Below are 22,927 nucleotides of genomic sequence, written 5' to 3'. Positions count from 1 at the left end.
ATGAAGCTGTTAGCAACCCAAATTTTTAGAGAAACCCCGCAACAAGGTTAAAAATAAAACTAAAATTCATTTAAATATAAAATAAGAGTATTTTCTAAATATAGATTTCTTTTTTGTCTGTCTTTTTCCTCAAGTTTTCGTATATCATACAACCTGCAATTAAAATTTCCACAATTCTAAGACTATTTCCGTTTAAAATGTTGTTTAAAATTATGACATTTTTGTTTTTTTTTTGGTTTGTTTTTGTTGTAGATGAAAACAACTTATGTGATAAAACTCAACACATTGGCAGTTTACTATAAAAGATAAAAAATACCACGTTTTGCATGCATCATCATCAAATGCCATTAACAAACATAAAAAATAAAAAGTACGACAAGGGAAACAACCATTATGCCACAGTTACAAAATGTTTGTTTTAGAAAAAGGTTGAGTGGAAAATTTTATACTAGACAAAACGAGTCAGTTAGTCAATAATCTAGCCAGCCACAACTTCAATGTATTTTTTGTAATTTATAGCTGTACAACTGAGTTTCATACCTACGGTTTATATTTCATTCCCCCTGCCAAAAAAGAAGAAAAATAACGTATAATATTTGTAGTGTGGAGAGCGTTTTGGTTATTTTGAACCAAAAAAGTGCACGTGTTGCGTGAATAATTTTGAAGGATGTTTTATAGAGGTTACTTAAAAACGGAATATTCGATTATTTAAATAAATTATGAAATATCATTTAGTAAACATTTCGATAGACAGTTTTAATATTTAGATGTAACATCAACATTTTAAGAATTTCCGACATAATATTGGTAAAAATTTTCTATTAAGATATCAGATACAGTTTCTACCTGTAATATTTTAAATTAGCAGATCTGGTTTAACAACTTTACAAACTAGAGGTATTTATTCTATCGATTTAACTGTAGAAATGTTATGTCCTTTTTAATTCCAACTTTTATGAGCCAAATTTACACTGACTTCTGTTAAAGCAGTAGTAGTAGAAGGAGAATGACATTCATTATAATTTATGTATATTTAAAACTGACATTATGTAAATCATAAATACATATAATGTTTAACAATATGTAATACTGTAAATAAATAAAATGAACAATAGCACCAGCAACAAAAACCGAAGCAACAACTCACCTTATAAAACTAAATTGTTATTTCCAGCAGTTTTATGTGAAGTCATGTATCTTTTTTAGAAGTATTTTACTTAAATGTCTAATTTTAATTTATATATTTACAGATCACTTATCTTATAACATTGCTCCTAAGTAATCAAGAGAATACTCATTTTAAATCTTTCCTTAACTACCGCCGGAAGTAGTCTTTTGTTCATTTATAATCGGGGTGAGGTAAGATTGGTTACCGTTTTAAAAGTAAAACACTGACCACATATAAAATTACTGGGATATACAAGAAAAGTTACATCAATGTATAGGTGAGACAACAACAATAACACATGTAAAAAGAAGAGCGAGCAAGAGGTTTATATAAAGCTAGACAGACACAGAGACTACTTTAATATTGTTCACCATTATGTTGCTGATGTATGTAAGTAATATGAATAAAACTTGATTCTTTTGTTACCTTATAAATGACAAATGACATGATATTAATATTGACAACAATAAAAACACATCTACCTCAAACCACTGAACTATAATAATTTTAAAATAAAAAAAAAAAACAACATAAAATGTTTTGCCCAACAACTCTAAAATTCTTTCAGTAAATGGTAGACTTACGGACCATTACTATAGAAATAGATAAAATTACACAGAAATAGATACAAGCATACATATGTATGTATGTATATATGTGGTGTATGTCTCGGTTATTCTGGTGAGAGTACTCTGGGTAAGTGAGCCTATTTATAAAATGCTTACAGCATTCATTACTTTGACATAAAGTTGTTGTTGTTGTTATTATTATTATTTGTAGATATGTTGTCATAAGTATCAATATCATAAAGTATCAGCTGTATGTGGTTGAATATTGCACGTTTTTGTCATTATTAAGGTCTGTCTGTTGGTTGTTTCATTCAGCCTATACATTACCATTTCTATGTGTATTTGTTGGTTTGATAAAATGTTTGTCGGACTCATCATTGTTGCTTAAAGATAGAAATGACAACACTCAATATTGTTGTTTATTGTTAACCACAAACAATTGCACAAAATACCAAGTAAAGTCAAATTCAACACTGTCGTCATCGTAGTCATCATCATTAACACCCCCCACTTATAGCTGCCTAGCGTCATCAGAAATAACCATCTGTAACCTGCTCTACCTTTATGTGTACTTTCCTCTATTCTTTCTCTCCCCTCCTTCAAAGCGGGCATGTTTAGCAAAATTGAAAGTGATATGTTTGCCTACTTTTAGGGAGAATTTTCAATTGAAATTATTGATAATGTCATTTATTTTAAATTTAATGCGTTATATTTTGTGTAAACGATAAGTTAACATTAAAATTGTTTGTGGGCAATTAAACTTTAACATAAATTTGCATAAATTTTCAAATTAATGTTAGAGAATTAAAGAAATTTTATGATTTTTATTTAAAAAAAATATTTAAAGATAAAATGGAATTTTTAATGATTTAATAAATATAATAATGCTTTATCTGCACATATTTAATAGAACAAGAAAATAAGATGTTCTATTTTAATTTATTGCCATAATTGCAACAATTCACAGTGGCTTTAAAAATTTGCTTTTAATACATTTAAGTTCCTTTTTCTTTTTTTGTTGTTATTTATCTACATATGTATGTTTATTCTTTTAGTAACTGTCATGTTGTTTTCAAATTAATTACTGAACACCTGTTTTGTTGCTGATAACTGAAAGTGTTTTCTACTCTTGTTTGTTTTCTACTAGACTTGCAATAAATTGTAATTAAATGGTCATTTGTTTTGGTAATAAATTAATGACATACTCAGTTGTAATAAACTGTAAAATGACCATAAATATTAAGCTTAACAAGTTGGTCAAGATTGTATTGATAATTAATTTAAATAGAATTTATGATTACAGAAAAAAAATAATTAAAAAATTACTAGAGAAAATATTTTAATAGATTTGTTTTGGAATTATTTGTGGGCCGATTTATGTTCAAAAAACATGGCTAATTAAATAACTGAAGTTTTTAATTCAAAAAATATTCATGTCAACAAACATACGGACGGACAGACAAATAGACTGACAGTCATTTTTTAATTGACTTCGCTATATGTAAGGTTCCAGAATACATATATTTAGAAAACTATAATCATTTTGATTATCTTCAAAAACTATAAGTACATTTTACTATAAAGTCTGTACAAAAGACTTGTCAAATTTTTTAAATACATTTTAGCAAATAATAGACAAAACTTACTTAATTATTTCCTATTCAACTTTTGTACAAATTTTCTTTAGACAAACGACACATTTCATTTAAAACGTGTTTGGCTCACAATCAGTTAACATTTCTAAGCCTTAAGTAAATCTTTATTTGAAATCTTAAAAAATAAGATTTTTTTATTCACTTAAACTATTAAACAATATCTAGATAAATAAATCAATTTTGTTAAAAAAAAATACGTTTTATGGAACTCTTTTTTACAAAAATAAGATTAACTGTAAAATGAAAAAAAGCCACTTGATTAAAAACCATATCCTTTAAAACATTTTGTTTAATAGAAAGCTTTGAAAACAGTTTATTTTATTGCACTTATTTCTTGGTTTTCCCATTTTATTTGTTTCAATGTCAGAGACTTTATCATAAATGTTACTGTTTATGTGTTTAAATGAAAACGCGTGTGTGTGATTTGACTAAGAGAAATGTGTTTTTCAACAATAACAAAAAAATAAGCATCATTACTACTTGATATTTTTTATGCGTATCACTCATACGCCTTCGTTACAAAGATGAGTGTAAATATATTTTTTTTATTTCCTTGATTCTTTCTAGTCTATTTTATTGTGTTTTGTTTTGTTTGTCTTTATTAATAATGGTTGCGTAGTAAACACTGAACAAAAATGACAAAAACAACAATATAAAGACTACATGTGGTTTTTGTTGTAGTTACTATATGCAGGCAATGCTGCTGTATATTACTACTTAGTTAAACTTTGTATTGTTAGACTAAAATATGCGTAATTTTATCTGGTTGTAAAGAGAAAAAGCAACAACAAAAATAATAAAATAAAACACAAGTACGAGTAGTAGTAAATATTTACCTAAAAAGCATCAAGAGTTAAAACGTGCATACACAGTTAGTTGACTACAACAACAAGATTTGTTTTAGTTGTTTGGTGGGGCAAAGAGGTTAGATGGTTCGTTGTTTGTTTGGCTGACTGGTTGGTGGCTTAAATGTTTGATGGGGTATTGGCAAAAAATAATAGAACACCATGGGGTGCCATAAACAAAAACAACAGCCAGCAATAGGAGGAAAAAAATCAAACCGGCAGAAAAACAAGAGAATCAAAAAAACCTAGCAACAAACAATGTAGACATTTAAAAGCAGAAAAAAATTGTATAAAATATACACTTTCCCACTCTAACTCAAGCATAAAATATATTTATACCCAAACATATACAAAACATAAACAACTACAACAGCAACAAAATAGGAAATAAGTCTAGCACGTAAATGTAGTAGGGTTTCCGTTTTTATTAATTTCAATAAACATACCAACATAAATAAATGATACACACACATATATAACTAACATTTCTATACTGGCATATGTAAGTCTGTATGTATTTAAATGTACGATTGTTTGTTAGATTTTTAATATCATCAAATAACAACTCTTGTATCTAAAGGATAATAATTTATATGTATTTGTATTGTATTTACTAAATTTGTTTGTTTTGTGTTTGTATATGTAAACAAAAATGATTCATGGTTGGTGTAAATAAAGTAATTCAGGAAGAAGACACAAAATTCGTAATATTAAATAATCTTTGAATCTATGTATGTTGTTTGTTTAAGTTTATTTGCTAAAAAATATAAATTCTAAACCTTACAGAAACAAGCTAAGTCATACCTTTAAATATACACGATTTAAAAAGAAACATAATTTTAAACTTTAAATATCCACTAGTATATCTATAATAGGAAATAAATATTTGTTTTTAAAACTTTTTCTGCTAAATATTTTCTGGGATTCCAAAGAATCTACTTAAAGTAATTTTGTTTTTTTTTTAGCCTTTAGCTAAAAAACACATTTATTAATAAATATCTTTAAACATTCTTAGGTTTTTTCATATACAGGCAGCCTCTTCCTTTATTGCTTAGTAAAACCCTCGCAGCACATGTCTCACTTGCACACTCGTACATTATGTACTTTACCACACACGCTTTCACATACACACATATGTATATTTTCATATTGACGTTAAATCTTGTAAAAGCCGCAATGAAAGCAGCAAAAAAAAAAGCGAAACATTTATGATTTTTGCAATATCTAAAACCTCAGCCCCTTAAATAAGGGGGCTCAAGTAGAAAAGCACACACCCACACGGTCTTGTACACATATATGACTTTATGACATTGAAGCCTTAGGAAAATTGAAAGTAAAATCAATGTATTGATACACATACATATGAATGGAAACATTTGTTCAAGTATATGTTTTGAAAACCATATAAAAATCTATAAAATTTTGTAATAAAATTTATTAAATTAAGCATGTTTAATGTTTGAGAATTTAAAATGAAAACTTTTAGAGGCAATTTTAATTTCTATTAAAGTCAGGAATTAAAGGCTATTAAATGAATTCGTCTTAATGCCTGGATAAAAAAAATATTCTTTTTCTCTTAACTATTGATTAGAACTCAAACTTTGAACATTTCTGAATAATTTCAAAATTTTTGCAAAAATATTGAAATTTTCACCAAAATTCTGCTACAAATTATTTTTTCTTAATTTTTTACTCAAAATTACAATTTGTACAAAAAATGACAATATTTTAGAAAAATATTGATTTTTAGCAGAACTATATTTTTTTTCAAAAATTCTTAAATATTATTCTCAATTTTATTAATATTTAGTTATACTTACAAATTCCTGTTGTGGACTAGCAGCAGCTGCAGTTGCCCAATTTTCGGGATTTGTGGGTAATGCTTCTGCTAAACAGGGATCAAAACTGGACGGTCGTTTTTTAACAAAGTCCACAGGCAGACTATAATCATCACAGATGGCAATCTAAAAAAGAAAAAACGTAAATTAATTAATGAATTTTGTTAACAAATTTCAAATTTACTTTACACATAATTCAAAGAACAAGTAGTAATAAAAAAGAATTTCTCTAAGGCTTAGAAAACACTTTGCACCCTCTAATATAGAAAATAGACACTTATAGCGAAAATAGACAAAAACTTTTCTATAACACAAAATACTTGTTTTTGTTTTCTTTTTATTATTATTATCTAGCTTGTGTTAAAAATAATCCAAAAATCTTACAAGTTAAGCATGCTCCCTGAGACCACCAAGTAATACAAACATAATAATTTCACTTACAAATAGTACAATGATGAAACGAGCATAAAACAAAAGCCTTAAGGACGTAAAAGGAAAGAAAAAAACAAAACGCCACCACTACTAAAACAAAATACTCTTGAAAAAAATCTAAAGAAGAGAAGGTCAGCAAATGAGTCGTAATGATAAGGATGTTATAATGACGATATTACTGTTGTTGTAGAAGACTTACTATTAAATGGTAAAAAACCCTGGATGACTGCAGCGACTCAGAATCGAAGTTTTTCATAAAACATAATTATTCGTTAAAAGTAAAAGTATTTTATAATTATCATAGTTGAATATTTCTCTTATTTTGGTATGAGTTTTTGTATTGTTCTTTAGAAAAGTATTCAGTTCGGTCTTTTTTTTTGTTTCCACATAAACATATTTCTTTTTTGTTGTTGTTGTTTTGCAACCATTGTATTTTGAAATATTTTTCATTTTCTAAAAAGCATTTCCTTTTGGAGTATGGATTCTCGTTTTTATGTGTGTACCATTAAAAAAGCTGTCTTCACTACAGGGCTTTTTTTAATAGCTTCCTTTGTTTTGGAGAGGGTAATTTTTGTATGTGCGTATTTTTTATTTGCTTCTTTTTTTGTTGTTGTAGATGAAGGAAATAATTATCATTCTTTAAATGTAACTAACAATGAGTGAGGAAGAAATTAAAATTTAATATTGCCTTGGTATTTTTTTTGGTTGAAACAATTTTGAGTTTAAATTATAATTGGATAGAATAAATTAAAGAATATTTAAAAATGGCAACAAAAAGACTGTTCTAATTAAGCCTTGATTATAGATTTAACCTTAAATAATGAAATTTTTGGTTAAAAAAAATTAAATTATATATAACAATTTTTTTATTTAAATTGTATATCAACAGAAAAGGAAATTGTTAGAAAAATACCAAAATAATCTCCAAGACTTCAATTATATTAAGATATTAGTATATAGCAGGATTTCCGTTATAAAATCAACTATTAAAATGTTGCATTTTTTTAATAAATATTAATCATACGCTCCAATACTGTCAAAATTTTATACTGCAGTTTTTCCCCTGCGTCAAGTGTCTACAAACATTAATATCAATTTTGTTAAAACTACTACTATTATTAAGTCTTAAATATTAATCATTTTGAAAATGTAGAATAAAAACACAAAAACTAAATTAACTTTAAGTTGAGTTGACTTGACATGACTTTATTTAGTTCTTATTTTTGAACACGAAACAACACTTGTCTTCCCTTTTAGTGCAGTAAAAAAATAATGAACTTAAGACACACCTTATAAAGACATTTTTCAAGTTGAAGGTCATTCAGTGCTAAAGCGAAACTTGTTAAATGGTTTTATTCCTCATACCAAACCTTGGCCTTAAACATAAAATAATAAAACGCATATGGCTTAAATTTAAATGAGACAAAATGTCAAGGTTTTTTTTTTTTTTTTTTTTGGTAAATATGATTCATAATCCCACATAATAAAAACAAAATTTCGCTAAAAATGGTATTATTTACCTCAAAATACAACTGCAAACGATACAATTGACGACAATGGCAACAATACCATTCTAATTCTTGATTTGCCAGCATTTCGTGTGCCACTGCATCAGGCAAATCGACACAGCGATTGTGAAAATACCAGGCACAAGGACCAGAGCATTGTATAAAATGTTCATTTGGCTTGAAATCCAACCAGCAGCGTCGGCAAAACATTTTGTTAATGTTAATTCAGTTTTTTTTAAAACTAGACTCAGGTGTGACCAAAGTGTATGAAGTGTCTTTTAAAACTGTATGCCATTAAGTGTAAAAAGTATTAACGAACTGTTTAACATCATATTATCAAAAGCAGTTTCCTAAACGCAATTCTCAGGAGAGTCATTAAAAATTATGAAAAAATACTAAAGTTTGTAGAATATGTATTTGTTTTGTTCGCACAAAAAAATGAAAGAAAAGAAACCAGATTGAAATAAAAATGACTTCAAGGATTTCATAATATTTACACAACAACTTGTTTTAGAGCATCTCATAAATTGAATGTGCCCTTAAGCTTGTCAACGTAACATTTTTCTTCTATTCTATTCAGTTCAGTTCTAAACAAATAAATGTACAGTGTAAAGCACTCTATTCATTGGCATTGAATAAGATTTATAAATATTTAAACACTTTTTTTAGGCACTTTGTAGTTGTATAACAAAGTGACTGAGTGAGTGCATGAACGAATTAGTGTGAGAGTTCTAATAACACCCACCAAATGTGGTTTATGATGTTTGATGGTCTCATTAAAACTGTTAGCAACATATGTTAAAGCATGCAACACAAATTGAGGTTTGCAAAGGTTTGAGCAAAGAAAGAAATGGAAAATTGTTTTGACACGATTTTTGGTTTGGACTTAAGCCAAATTACAATACACTTTTGTATAGAATCTGCTTTTCTAAAAACAAGACTCGTTATGAATCATTTAAGTGACATGAAATCGAAAAAAAGAAACAAAAAAAACGACCAGTGCCTGGGTTATTCATCTGCTGTTTATCTGTGGCCAAATGATAATAATGACAAAACTATGAACTAAACATAAATGAATACAAGAAAAAGTATATAATTCTTAGCATTGCAACACATACACATGTTAACTTAAAACAGGGCTCCTGAGCGTACTAACACAAGCATTTTTAAGTGTAAAGGTCTTGTTTGTACTTTTTGTAACACAACAACAACAACAATAAACTTCATTTAAAATTAATGAAAAAATCTAGTTCTATAAGAGGAATGTCGGAGAGGCAAATCTGTGCCAACACTTGTTACTGTTTGGCTGTTGGTTTCTTTTTTTCACAAGTAAAATAGATCAAGATTCACTATGAAACTACAAACTTGTGAACAAAAAATTACCTAAGGGAGTTTAAAGCCGTTTTACAAAAACATAAAAAATGTTAGATGCTGTTGATTATACAAATGTACTAAGTAAATATTTTGCTTAATATATATTGAATAGATAAGTGCTGAAAAATAATTTATTATAATTTGGTTGAGCTACTACATATAGACACTTATGTGTTTGTGGTTTAGTTTAATACATTTGGGGCCAATGTAGGGTTAGTTATGGGCAATTTGTAAAAGCAAGAAACGGACAGACAGACAGTCCGACATTTTTGGAATGGTCATAGAGTCTAATAGGGACCCAAAACAATACGAATAACAAAATCAATATAATATGTATAGTTGGCACTACTGTACGTATGAAAATATTTCAATATTTATCTAACACTCATACACCACGTTGTTCCAAGTTCCTAACAAAAAAGAAAAAAGTTGGCATATTTTTGTTTGTTAGTTTACACAATAAAACCAAAATTTATTTACTACTCCCCCAATTATTTGTTTATACTACAGAAAAAAAACGACAACAATGTTGCTATTGCTGTTACAATTTTTTTTAATTGTTGTCAAATTTTATACCCTGTGTTTTGTAAGGAGTCTGCAACTGATTGCCAGCTCAACAACAGACAACAATGTTCACAAACTCAGTGTGGAGTCTGCATACAAAAAAGCACAAAAATACTAAACTGTAAAGGATACATGTAATAATTGCTGGTGGTTTAGTAATGTAAATAAAAGAGTTTGGCTTAAAGCCAACTTTAAGGACAAAAAAATGAATAAAATTACATTTTTTTTATTTTGGAAACTCCTAGCTATAACATAAAATTGTTTACCAATAAATACAACAGTTTAAGCCAGTAAATGTTTATGACATTATATAGCAGTTTATATAGAGTATCATTTATATAATAATCGAAAATACATATAAATATGAAAAGAAATTTTGCAGCAGGAAATTTGCCACAAAAAGAAATTATAAATATTATTTATAAAGATTATATTTTGGCTTTTACTAATTTGCTTGTGGCCACAATTAACTAAAAATCAAGAACTTTTATTATTAAAATGCACAATATGTATATAATTTTATTTTTTTATAGACGGTAAGTTTTGCCAACTTTTGTTAAAACTATCATTAAATACTTAATATAAGTAGGTGTTTAATTATTACAACAATCTAAGTATTTATGTATGTGTGTAATAACAAGAACAAGTACAAAAACACATTAACTTTGGCACTTTAGTTATAACACAACATCTACTTCCCCAAACCCTTAGCACTAGTTACACTAAAAGATTTTCATTTCCTTTTTAATTTTGCTTTACTGTAGCTGTAGCAGTGACCATGCGTGTCCTTTTGTTATTAAATTCTTGAGAATGTATTAAAAACCAAAAAGACACCCTCTTAAACACATTAGTAGTAGTATGTTTATGTGTATATGAGTAAAAACAAACTCTAGACAAACATGCATAGTGTGTGCAAAGAATCATTTCAACAACTTAATGTGTTTTAAGTGAGTCTTAGTTTTTATATGTTAAGTTTTGCTAGAAAATTTAAGAATATTACACATTTTCACTTAATTGCATAGTTACCTTTCTCCCTTATATGTACATATGTATATATGTATATATATGTTTTTCAAGATTTTTTCTTTATTTTTATTAAGTTTTTTATAAAAAAAATAATAAAAAAGTCGTTAGACAAAGTTGTATTTACGCTCGATTAAGTTTCGAGTTTTTTTACGTTCTGTTCATTGCTTAGACAAAATAAAAGCATTTTAAATTGATTTTATAACCCTCCTCTGCTGATGTTTTTAAAAGAAATTTTCAATTGTTATATTTTTTACCTTTAATTGAAATCAGAAAACAATTCTAGCAAAAAAATAATACAACTAAACAACAATAGTATACAGGATGACGAGACAATGTGTATGTAGCATCTAATTAGTCTTGTACAAGTACTTTATTACAAAAGACAGGAAATTTCTACTAAACAAATGTGTAATTAGAAATAAAAATCGTAAGAAAAAAGCAGTAAGTTTTTTTTTGAAATTAAAAGAAAACTTTTTTCTTATTTTTACGATGTATGGAATTATATTATTAATTGAATATTCCTCAGGCTCAAGTTAGAGACTTACTTGGGAATAATTTTTGTTTTCAAATTGTAACGATATTTGTAATTACAAGAACACTGGAACTCGAATTCGAGTATATGTTATAGGAAAAAACACTAAATGTTTGGTCAGTTGGTAAAATTCACATAATTGCACAAAAGAAAAACCACACGAGATTCAGGTAAATTACATTCATTACTTTTACAACTTTAACAATATACAAATGACCATAACAATGATGATGAGTTTTAATCCCTCGTTTGTACTAAATAATAGTTTAGTTTTAAACATAATTATTAACATTTCCCCCCTAACATAGCATTACAACTGAAAGACCAAGAATAAGAATAAACGGAAAAAAAGAAAATGTACAAAAATGAATTAAAAGATTAAGAACATTTTGCCATTACAAACAAATTAAATATTTCCTTAATGAATTTCAATATAAATATAACAATAAAACATAATAGAAGAAATAAAATGGAAAAGCTAAAACAAATCAAACATAATGGAGAACAACACCTTTGGGATATTTATTTAATAAAAATAAAATCAAACTCTAGAAAAACAGATGGCCCCCGCTATAACTTAACAACAAATTGAAAACTGCTGATGACAATTTAAATGGGCTGAAATGTTATTTAAATGTCATTATGAGACATTTGCCTCAACGGAAGTAGACAATTGCTCTTTTGAGGGCAGCAACAATAACATGATTGTCACCACAAATCAATTAGTTGAACAGAAACATGTGTGTAACTTTAGAGTATTTCTGTGTGTTATTAAAATTTACAAAAGTTTAATGAAATGTTTACGTTTTCTTTGCTAAAACGGAAGTTGTAAGTAATTACTTTTACAGACACCCTAAGACTCATCATTATCCTCAACAACAATAACAACGATATCATGTGTGGCTTTATTTAAGGCTAAAAGTAATATGTTTTACCCTCACAACAAAAGGAAGTCCATCAATCAGTTTCACATGACATTTGTAGCCAAAGGATATACAAATTTATTAATATTATAAGGAATTCTCCAGCCAGATAACGTAGGCAACGAAGTTTTAATTTTTATCTTGTAAATAACGCAAATATTTAACTCATTTCTCTTCACTTATTAATTTCTTAATCTTTTATGTGAATTGAATAGGGAGAAATAAAAAGGTCAAATATTTAATATTCAGTCAGCCATAGTTTCATTTGTTTATAAATGTTGAGGGTTTGTTTTTACTTTCAATGCTGTTGTTGTTACTGCTGTTGTAATTACAATCGCATTTCTACCTCATTGATTTATGAAAATTTCAATTAAATTGAATCACGTTCAATCAATATGAGAGATTTTTTATTATTATTTTCCCTGCAGTAGTGGTTTGTTTGGTATGCAAAAAAAAAGCGAGGAAAAAATGAGAATGATAATAACGTAAAAATTTAATCAAACAAAGCAAGATTAATTATGAAAATATTTCAAGTTATTTTTCAACTTTAATGGTTTAATTTAAATTCAATAAAGTTAAAGCTTTTTTAATGGCATAACATTAATTTTAAAAAATAAGGGAATGATGTTAATATTGAAACAGATTAAGCTTCACGTCCAAAAGAATTAAAACAGGAAAGTTTTTTATTAAAAAATTTATTCATTTATAAAAAATAAGATAATTTTTTGAATATTTTGAAGACTACTTAGGGGATTATTTTGTAAATCCCTTACCCTCACTTCACTTAATTCTTCATATAAAATATTTTTGTATTTTCAAAAATTTGTATGAAAATATTTGCAATGCAAGGTAAAGTATTTTACAAAATATGGGGGTAAATGTTTGGAGAAAAATCTAATATTTGGAAAATATTTTATTGTAATTTCGAATTTTTAAAAATTTTTTTCTTGAAAGTGTGATTTTTTTTTTGAATTGAACTTTCCCAAAGTTCAATTCAAAACTCCTTTAAAAATAATGTACGAATAACAACAAAAAATTTTAGAATAATTAACAGCTACAAATTTCAAATCATTTTATTTACAATTTCCAAAGGGATACTTGAACGTGAATATCATGGTAAATGTCTGAAAAATTGTTAGTGATACGACAACAAACCATTGCACAATTATTTGCTCTTTTTTTACAACAAACTTTTCACAAACAACCCCGATAACTAAACCAAAAGGAAAATGTGAACTAAACAGACATGTGAAATCAAGAAAAAAGAAAACACTCTAAACCAGCTGCAGCCTCAAACAGACAGAAGAACAGAAGAGCTATTCAAATGATATGTACGTTTAATGAAAAGGTTGCTTTAGATATGTGGAGGCTTAAATAAATGGACATTTTTATATACGTTTTTTGATTTCATATGGTTATTTTTCTGGCTGCTGCTGTTGTTGTATTGTCAAAGTTACTGAATGTTAAACATAAATTTTAATTAAATATTTTAAAAGCCAAAGAAATCCCCATTGAGACCAAAAAATTCTACCGCACAATGGGGAGTAACAAAAACTTACCCCAAAAAATGTTTTGTTTAAAAACTCAAAAAGACGAAAAAGAAAATGTCATTGGAAATGCGTAATTTTGGGTATATATTTCAAGTGTAAGTATTCAAATTCATCAACAACAACAACATACAAAAGAAAAAAGACAACTTAAAAAGGAAAGGAAATGCAGATTTTGTAACAGATCTATGGCATTTGCAGCAAAACACACAAAACAAACAAATACATATAGTAAACTTGTAAGGTATGAATATCCAATCTACCCCCTTACTTGGCGACCGACCGACCGACCATCATCTTTCTGTTTGTTTTAAACTTTACAAGTGTTTTTTTTTTCGTGCATGAAGCTGCTGCTGTTGTAACGTTATTTTTATATTGTTTTCATTTATTTTAGAGGCTTATTTTTAAACATTTAAGAGGGTTGTTTTGTTATATTGTTTTTATGAACACAGATATAAAGTCAAAATACAAATGTTTTATTACTCGTGTAACTGTAATATTTTTAGCTACAATTGTGGCAGAAGAACATGTTAAAGGGTTTAGTAGTTGAAAACTTGTTTTCATTTGATTGCAATGAACGATTTTAGTATTTTACCAAATGTTTGTATTACAATTAAAATTATGGTTGACATTGTTGGTGGCATTGGTTACAATAACAAACAAAAAGAAAAGAAAAACCTATTGCAACCCTCTTGTTTTTATAAACTCTAGCATTCAATCTAAAAACAAATCTCTTTATTTAAATAAATATCTAAGAAAAACCCCAAATTGTATTTAAATTGTAAAATATTTGTAACAAAATTTAATATAAAAAATCTCTTATTGATTTTGTTTAACAAAATATGATTAAAGCCTTAAAATATATTATAATTTTCTCATATAGTCGATCTTTAGCTTGAATATTTATTTCAAAGTATTTATTTATGATTATTCTTATAACACAGACCACTTGAAACTTTCCAGCTCGTTAGGAAATATTTACCCCTTAAGTCATGTTACTCTTCAATTCAACTTATTTTTTGTTTTTGTTGCCCGGCTTTCTTGAAAATAATGTTGTGATTTAACTTTAGTGAATTGAAGCATAAACTTGATTTTTTTTATTATTTTTTTCTCACATTCTGTTTTATTTTTTATTTTTTTGTGTTTTAGTAATAATATTTTTTAATGCCACCACTGTGAATTTGAGTAGATGGTTTTTAGTATTTACACAGGTTGTATGTGGATTATTAAATGTTATTTGTGGGAAAAGGTTGTTTCTTTTATTCTTCCATTTTCAAATATTTTATTTATTTTCACAGTTAACTATTCTAAAAAGATTTTGCAGCAGAATTCTAAAAAAAAGCTATTTGTCAGAAAAAAGTTTTTACAACAATTTTTTCACAAAATATTTATGAAATATAAAGCTTAAGGATTATGTTTTTGTTTACAACACGATAAACATAACAAAAACTAAAACTGTTTTAAGCAAAAAAACAGCAAAAAGTTTCGCAGTAAACATAAGAAACTAAAAGTTTTTGCAAAAAAAAAAATTGCAAAGTTTCCAAAAGCTTTTTAAAAAAAATATTTAGGAAATTAAAAGCTTTTCGAAAAAAAGTATTTCAAAGCATTTCGAAAAAAGTTTCACAAAGCTTTTGTTAGTTTTCAATTTATAATTGATTTTTAAAAGTCATAGAATATCAAGAATAATAAAAAGCTTTTTTTTAAGAACAACTTTCAAAAAGCTTTCTATAGCTTTTCTAAACGATTAAGTCAACTACTACTTGAAATATAAAAGCTTAATATAAAAGCTAAATATAAAACTATTGTTATAGTTTTCCTTAACTATGACACGAATAAAACTCTTACCCAAACCTTCTACTTTAAACTGCAAATACCTGTGGTTCAAAACCAACGAACAACATTCGTTACTAAAAGGTTGTCACCTGATGACAACGACTCTTAACCAAGTGTAAATGAAAACTTCATTATAAATACATGCATATTTGACATGTAGCGATATTAAAACGTTTAAAACAAAACTACTCAAAACTACTACTTATTGAGCTGAGAATGGAAAACTTAAAAGTTGCTTGTTATAGTTGACAGTGGTAAGTTACAGCCACAACCTTGGCTATATTAAAAATATTCACACATTTTTATAAATTATGCAAAAACTTTAAACAAATATTGACAAGTAAAATAAGATTAGAATTCATTAGAAATTGAAAGAAATTAAAAAGAAAATAAAAACTAGAATTTAATTGTTGCAAACACACATCAGTTGAAGGGCTGCTATTGATTTTTGTACTCTATACTAGATTGGTGTCATCTTGTGGGGAGCGTCAAGAAGAGAAAAAATTCAAGTAAAAAGAAATGTGTATTGTTTTAATTGAAATTTTTTCTATTGTTACAGTTTTTCTTAAAACTATGGTATGAATACAATGATAAGTACTTAATACAAAAAAATAACAATTGAATGCTTGAAATATTTTATAGTTTTGTGTGTGTGTGTTTGTTTTTTTTTCTCTGGATTTTTAAATGGAACAATGGTTGCACAAATAACATAAAACTCAACTCTAGGTATTGTAATGCAATAAGGAAGTATTGTTGTTGTTTTAGTTTTTACTTTTTTCTTCCACAACATTCATTCCCCTTTGCATTGATGTTTATTTTTTTCTGTTTTCAAATAAAAGTTTAAACAAATAAAAACAAAAAACTTTTCACTAAGCTTTTGCTATTTATAAGGGAAGTAGTAGAATAGAGTTAAGTTTGTTTTATTTTAACCCAAATAACTAAATGCAAAAAAAAAAATCCTGTAAACTGCACTTTAAAAAATAACAATAACTACAACTAAAAGTTTTTTGTGTGTGGAATAAAAATAAAAAAATTTTATAGTATTTTAATGTATTGTGTCAGAGATTAAAATTCATAAAATGTTACTGTAAAAAGGAGATACGATTAGAGGAAGAAAGCTTTATAATTGATCTGTATTATTTATCGTATTAAGATAATCGCAATGTAAAAGCTATTTACTATCAACAATGAAGTTGTACTGCTTTCAAATTAGAAGTTTTTACCTAGCAGTGAGAGGGGAAGCTTTACAATCGCATATGTTTTATATGATCTCAAGTTCATAGCTTTTACTTTTATTGATGAGTTGTACAATTGATCTGTATTTTCTTTTTAAAAATGATGATCATAAGTTAAAAGCTTTTTTATAACAATGATGGGATTACGTTATAAAATGTTGCTGTATTTTTTTATATTAAGATCAGCGTTGGATTAAAGCTCTATAATCGATCATGTTGGAAGCTTTTTTTCTTCCTGCGATACTCAAGTATAAAAGCTTCTTATTAGATGGCTTAAACTTAATTTCCTATAATTTTATTTCCTATATAATTATTTGTAGTTTGCTGTAGAGTACTCCTTACAATTTAATAAATTTTGTGTAAAATATTTTGAGGTACTGCAGTCTTTGGCAACACCTTTTGGTCATTCCATACTTTATATTTAATTTTATGCAGTCATGTGTTATTTATGGCCTATAGTTTCATTATTTTTATTTTCATCTTCTTTTCATTTTGTTATTTTGTTATTTTTTTTTTTCAATAAAATACTTAAACGTTTCAACATTATTTTTGTAAGCACATCTACGTTCGCATACCAACGCATTGTGAGTTTTAAGAAAACTTTTGTTTTTATTTGTTTACTGTTGTTATTGTTGGTGTTTTTATTTTTGGTCAGTCAATTTAATGGCTTTTTGTTGGATAAAAATCCTTTCTCACTCATACTTTTAAACAATTACACCCATACTAGCAGAGGAGTTAACTGTAAATGCACATTTACTTTACATATGCAAATTAAAACCGGAAAGCAACACACATGAATGCAAATTTTTGTTGGTGTTGTTTGTTATTATGCTATCTACACATGAATTTATTTAAATATCCTTTTTTTGTTATTTCGTATTGTCTGTAGATTTTTGGCCATTAAGATAAAGGTTTTTAAAAATACAGTACTTTTGTTGTTATTCTATGGAGTATATTACAATGTGTGCTGTTATGTATTTAATATAAAAAAGGATTTCCTTTTTAAATTTATGCTTCCTTTTATAAATTGAAAATGTTTTTTATTTTTCGTACTCAAAATAAATTAATAAACAAATGAGCTTTTTATGCTGTTGTTCTTTAAACATCAACTCAAATGTCTTAAGATTTTACATACTTTGGCAATTAATTTGTAATCCCTGACACACACATACACACACCTATACTCAAAAGCTTGCACAGACAAGTTAAGCCATTTTATTTGTTTAAGGTCTTAGTAACTACAGCAAACACTAGATAAAGATAAAATTCTAAGCCATTTCATCTCTACTCAAATTAAGCCATTATTTTTCTCTGTTTTTTATTAATTTAATCCACAAAATATTTACTTCCCGTTTTTCAGGTTTTTTGTTGTTTTTTGGGTAAATAAAGTTCATATTACAATCCTTTTTTTGGTTTGCCCTTGCCTTATAACTCATACTCGTGTTTGTATTGCTACTAAAAGTGTGCCTTATTTTCCCCCCTTTTTAAAACATACCAGTTGTTATTTACTAAGCTGATTTGCTGGTAATGAGCGACACGCTCCTTTAGACATCATGAACAAGTGCCAAGTCCATTTATTTCTTTTTTACTTCTTATGTTTCTGTGGCTAGTAAGGTTTGCCAAAAATTTTAATAAACGTATATTTATTTACTCTTTCTCTCAAACACCCCCTCTTTCTCTTATTCTCTTTATAGCAAACACTCTCTTACACTTTTGTGTTATTGCTAGTTTTAAGCTCAATGACCTTTAGCCCGTTAGTTCTGCTAAATTTTATTTTTGGGATGTTGGGAAATATTGTAGTTGTTGTGCATTCATTTCCTTTGGGTTTTATGACATTTATTCTCTTAAGCTTTATGGCCAAGTGTCACTTTGATGTTTATTTTAATGTTAAAGTCTTTCACAAAACTGCCACAAAAATAATTCGAGCATATTTTTATAGTCATCTGGATTACTTGCTCTCATTTCATTTGGCGTAAAAGAATTTTTAGCTGGTGGTATGCAATATAATACCTCCATACTTAGAGCATAAATGTTTGTGGCAATGTTGGAATAAGTAGTTTTATTTTTTTGAAGGGGTCCCTTTTTCAGTAGTTATAGTAACTATAAAAATAATCGTAATAATTTTTAACATTAAAGGTACTTAAATGTTGTTTGTTTTTACTTCGGTTACAACTTAATTGTATGACCAGTTTTTTTTAGAAAGTTTCAACATCTGAGCTTTTCCTAGGGAAACTATTATTCATAATAAGTTAGGAATTATGTAGTACGAGGTGGGTAAAGTTATGGTACTTTCAATTAAAGAAATATTAAAATATCTTAAATTATGAATATCTTATCTCCCTAGGAGTATTTGTGTTGATTGTAATTTCCTGTATGCTTTCAAATTTCATAACAATGTTATCAATCTATTCTTTTTACAAAACTTTTTATTTAGGAAATTAACTTAAACTTAAAAATAATTTCAATCTAAAAACTTAATGCAATTATTAAAGAACATCTTTAACTTTTCTTCCCTTGAGATAAAAAAATTAAACAAAACAAAACTATTATTAACAAGAAGCTTATACTCTCTATTGTTGACAAATTTTCTACAACAAAAATACTTTTAAAATTTCCCCAACAGCACAAAGAAAAGTTAGCATTTAATTTTACACCACAAAACTTTTGTAAGAGAAACACCATGGAAACCCTTAAACTTAGATGTTTCTACATTGTTCTATTTAATATCTTTTAAAAACGTCTGCTTTTCTCAACAAATTAACAAATACAATATTAGCTAGTATTTATTTATGAAATTTATTATGATGTTTTCTTATTGCTGTAATAAGATTTTCAAAATAATCCAACTAAATTCATAACCATAACAGTCATTCATGCATTCATACATCCTGCCGCCAAATCTGCTTGCACGCAGAAACGATGATAAATAATTTGTAACGTTTTGACAATTTTTTGAAAATTATTTTCTCCAGAAACTTAAAACACAAATATACAACAACAACAAAAAACAGGAAATATAAATACAACTGAACGTGTTTATTAAACGGGGTATGAAAATAAATTCCTTCTATTTTATTCTGCGGTAATAAAAAAGGAGGGCGTCATTGCTGGGGTGGTTGGTTGGTTGTTTGTCTGCAATGTCAGAGAAATCAAAAAGCACAGATACAACAGCTGTTGACAGACTGTATTTGTAAAAACCCACTTTATATTACACATGTTTAGAGCGCCTCAAATGACAGCTACAAAGACAAAATGTTGCATAATAAACAAAGAGGAAATTGCTGAAAAGTATGAGTTCAACAGCGACTAAAGAAGGCTTTATATTAAGTTCATCAAAGGATTATTAGTTAATTTTTAAATACATGTTAATGTAACCAACCAAACGCCTAAACTTTAATCATGACTGTAGGGTCTATGGTTATTGGTTTGGTTGCTAGATTTATGACAAATGCATTGGTGTGTTAATTCAAAAGCCTATATTAGTCTGCAAGCCTTGTCCTTTGCCAGGCATTAACAGACATATTTTCTTTCTTTTTTTTTGCAGAAAAACAAGCAAACAGACAATAAAAATAAAAAGTTTTTTTTTTTTTTTATTAGAAAAAGCAGTCACACACACCAGCACACAAAAATGCACTTGATTAAAAAATACTGTAAGTTATAATGAGAATTTGTATTCTTTGTATTTGTGAAAGCAGAAAAAATAAAATCTAAAAATGAACTTGAAAATTGAACACAAAAACAATTTCATTTTCAAAAGATCTTTAATATGAAGGATTATTTTTTAATTACTGGCTTTAAACAAATATGAAAATATGTTATTTAACTCTATGTTCTCTATCTATATGAATTTGTTTAAATATAAAAGTTTTCTAAATGATATGGTCTTAAACAAATTGGAAACATATTCTATTTTAAATGTATTCGAGAATATTCCAGGAACTTTTTTTAGGCAAGGCTTTAAATTTTAAACTATACGCGAAACTGTAGCCTATTTTACGGCAGTTATAAGAAAAATCAGAAGAAATCATTTGCGGTTTTTGGCTTTATGTTTAAGAAGCAAAACGAATGAATCTGAACAGGGGCTATTTATATCTTAAACTCCTTATCTCCTTATTAAATATTTAAGTATGGCATGTTGCAAAACTACAAACAAGAAAATTTAGTCATAAAGAATTATTTTCATCTCATCAAAAAATCATAACATTTTAATAATGCAAAACACATTCTAACTCAAACACATGATTACATACTTTAACTTATACACATATAGGAATAGACATGAACGCAAAGTTATTACAACTTAATGTTTCTATGTAGGTATTAGTTAAGATATAAACACATGCACAAATCAAATACTCATACTCATGTAAAAATTATGAGAGCCCTGCAGTTTAATACTTGTGATTTTACTTTCTCTCTTGATTTCTTAGTAACACTTAAATAAGGATTGATTACTCTCTACATTACCTAGGGACATTTAAAACACTATTGACCCCCTTTCTACATTACCTACAACATTAAAAAATGGATACATTGACTTTTTTAAACTTACTGGGAAACTATACAAGTGGACCTGATACCTCTTCATAACAGTGAAAGACACATTAAATACTTTTATTTGCCACATATACATTTAAGTGTGTTTATGTGTGTGTGTTTTTAGCCATTACAAATACTTTGATACATTTCCATTTACCCACAAGGGGATCAATAAACTTGCAATAATATCAAATGTTGTCTTACAAATAAGATTCATATGTTGTTGTTTTTGTTTCTGTTGCTGCTACTTGTGCCAAAATGGGTTTATTTCTTTTGGTTTCTTTTCCTCTTTTCTTTTTTTTGCACCTACCAATACTTTTAACATTATAATCTTTAAGCAATTTCCATAAAATGGAATTGAAATTCACACACAAGCTCTTACTACAAATAAACGTCTATGTGTAACTGTCTGTCTGTCTGTTGGTTGGTTGAGTGTAAGTGTATTTACTAAGTATCTTACAAATATGAGAAATTTTTTATTTTATTGCTAAAAGTATTTGCTGGGTGTAAATTCTGAACACATAAACGCCATATAAATCAGATTTTGTTTTTTGTGATTTCATATTTTGATTTCTTTTTTTTTTTGTGTTAGGCTTTTTAAGTTTACATTAAGGACATCACGGCGTGAAGGCAGAATATTATTTTTTCGTACTGATATAAACAGATTTAAGGAAATATAATTTGTTAGTAATTTATACAATAACACTTCAAGGCAAGTTAGCTAAGGAATTGATTTAAAAGAAAATAAAATGAATACCCTACAAACGTAATTTTCTGAAGAACATTTTGAAGTACGATCTGCGTAAATTGTTTAAGTATTTTCAAATGAATTCTAAGGGGCCTATAGATTAGCTTATAACAGATTAGAGATTTTAAGCTTTAGACGCCAAATTCAATAATGGACACAAAAGTCATTTCTGAACTAGTAGTTAAAATTATTCACCAAGAATTAAGCAATTCGTAGATATTTTATCCACATTACTACAGAAGTGTATGGTATCTGTAGTTTAGAACTCAGTGTAAAACTGTTTAAACATTTCCTATGAAATAAAATTTGTCAACTGGGTTGTGTTAATGTAGGAATATGTTTAAGTAGTGGTTTGTAGTGTAATGTAATGATGATATTGCAACACATAATTTCTTGCATATTTCATGATTACATGTGGTGTAAATGTCTAAAACGTCATGTTCAACGTACACAATCACTTTTCTTCGTTTACTACACATTTGTCTGGATTTTATTTTTTGTAACAGTTCGTTTTTTGCCGATATTTTTTTTTTTCGTTAACTCCACTACAATTCCTTTTTGTGTGTGATGTATTACATGTGTTTTGCTTTT

General features: G+C 27.3%; 1 protein-coding gene across 2 annotated transcripts in view; it reads right to left on the bottom strand.

Moving 5' to 3' along the window:
- Positions 1-22,927, bottom strand: part of LOC111677135 — a 74,666-nt gene that overhangs the window by 5,557 nt on the left and 46,182 nt on the right. Inside the window, exons 1-2 of one of the 2 annotated variants that reach the window (XM_023438206.2) lie at positions 8,028-8,240; positions 6,058-6,201 (exon numbers count right to left, since the gene is read on the bottom strand). In XM_023438206.2, coding sequence (XP_023293974.2) covers positions 6,058-6,201; positions 8,028-8,225 — 342 coding nt within the window. In that variant the 5' untranslated portion in view covers positions 8,226-8,240. Of the gene's footprint in view, positions 1-6,057; positions 6,202-8,027; positions 8,241-22,927 lie in introns of those variants that run through there. The other variant, XM_046945505.1, reaches the window with a different exon arrangement.

Source organism: Lucilia cuprina, chromosome 3, assembly GCF_022045245.1.
Source record: "Lucilia cuprina isolate Lc7/37 chromosome 3, ASM2204524v1, whole genome shotgun sequence".
NCBI classification, from domain to species: Eukaryota; Metazoa; Arthropoda; class Insecta; order Diptera; family Calliphoridae; genus Lucilia; species Lucilia cuprina.
Note: the sequence above shows the minus strand (reverse complement) of the source record. Positions and strands in the feature narration are given on the sequence as shown.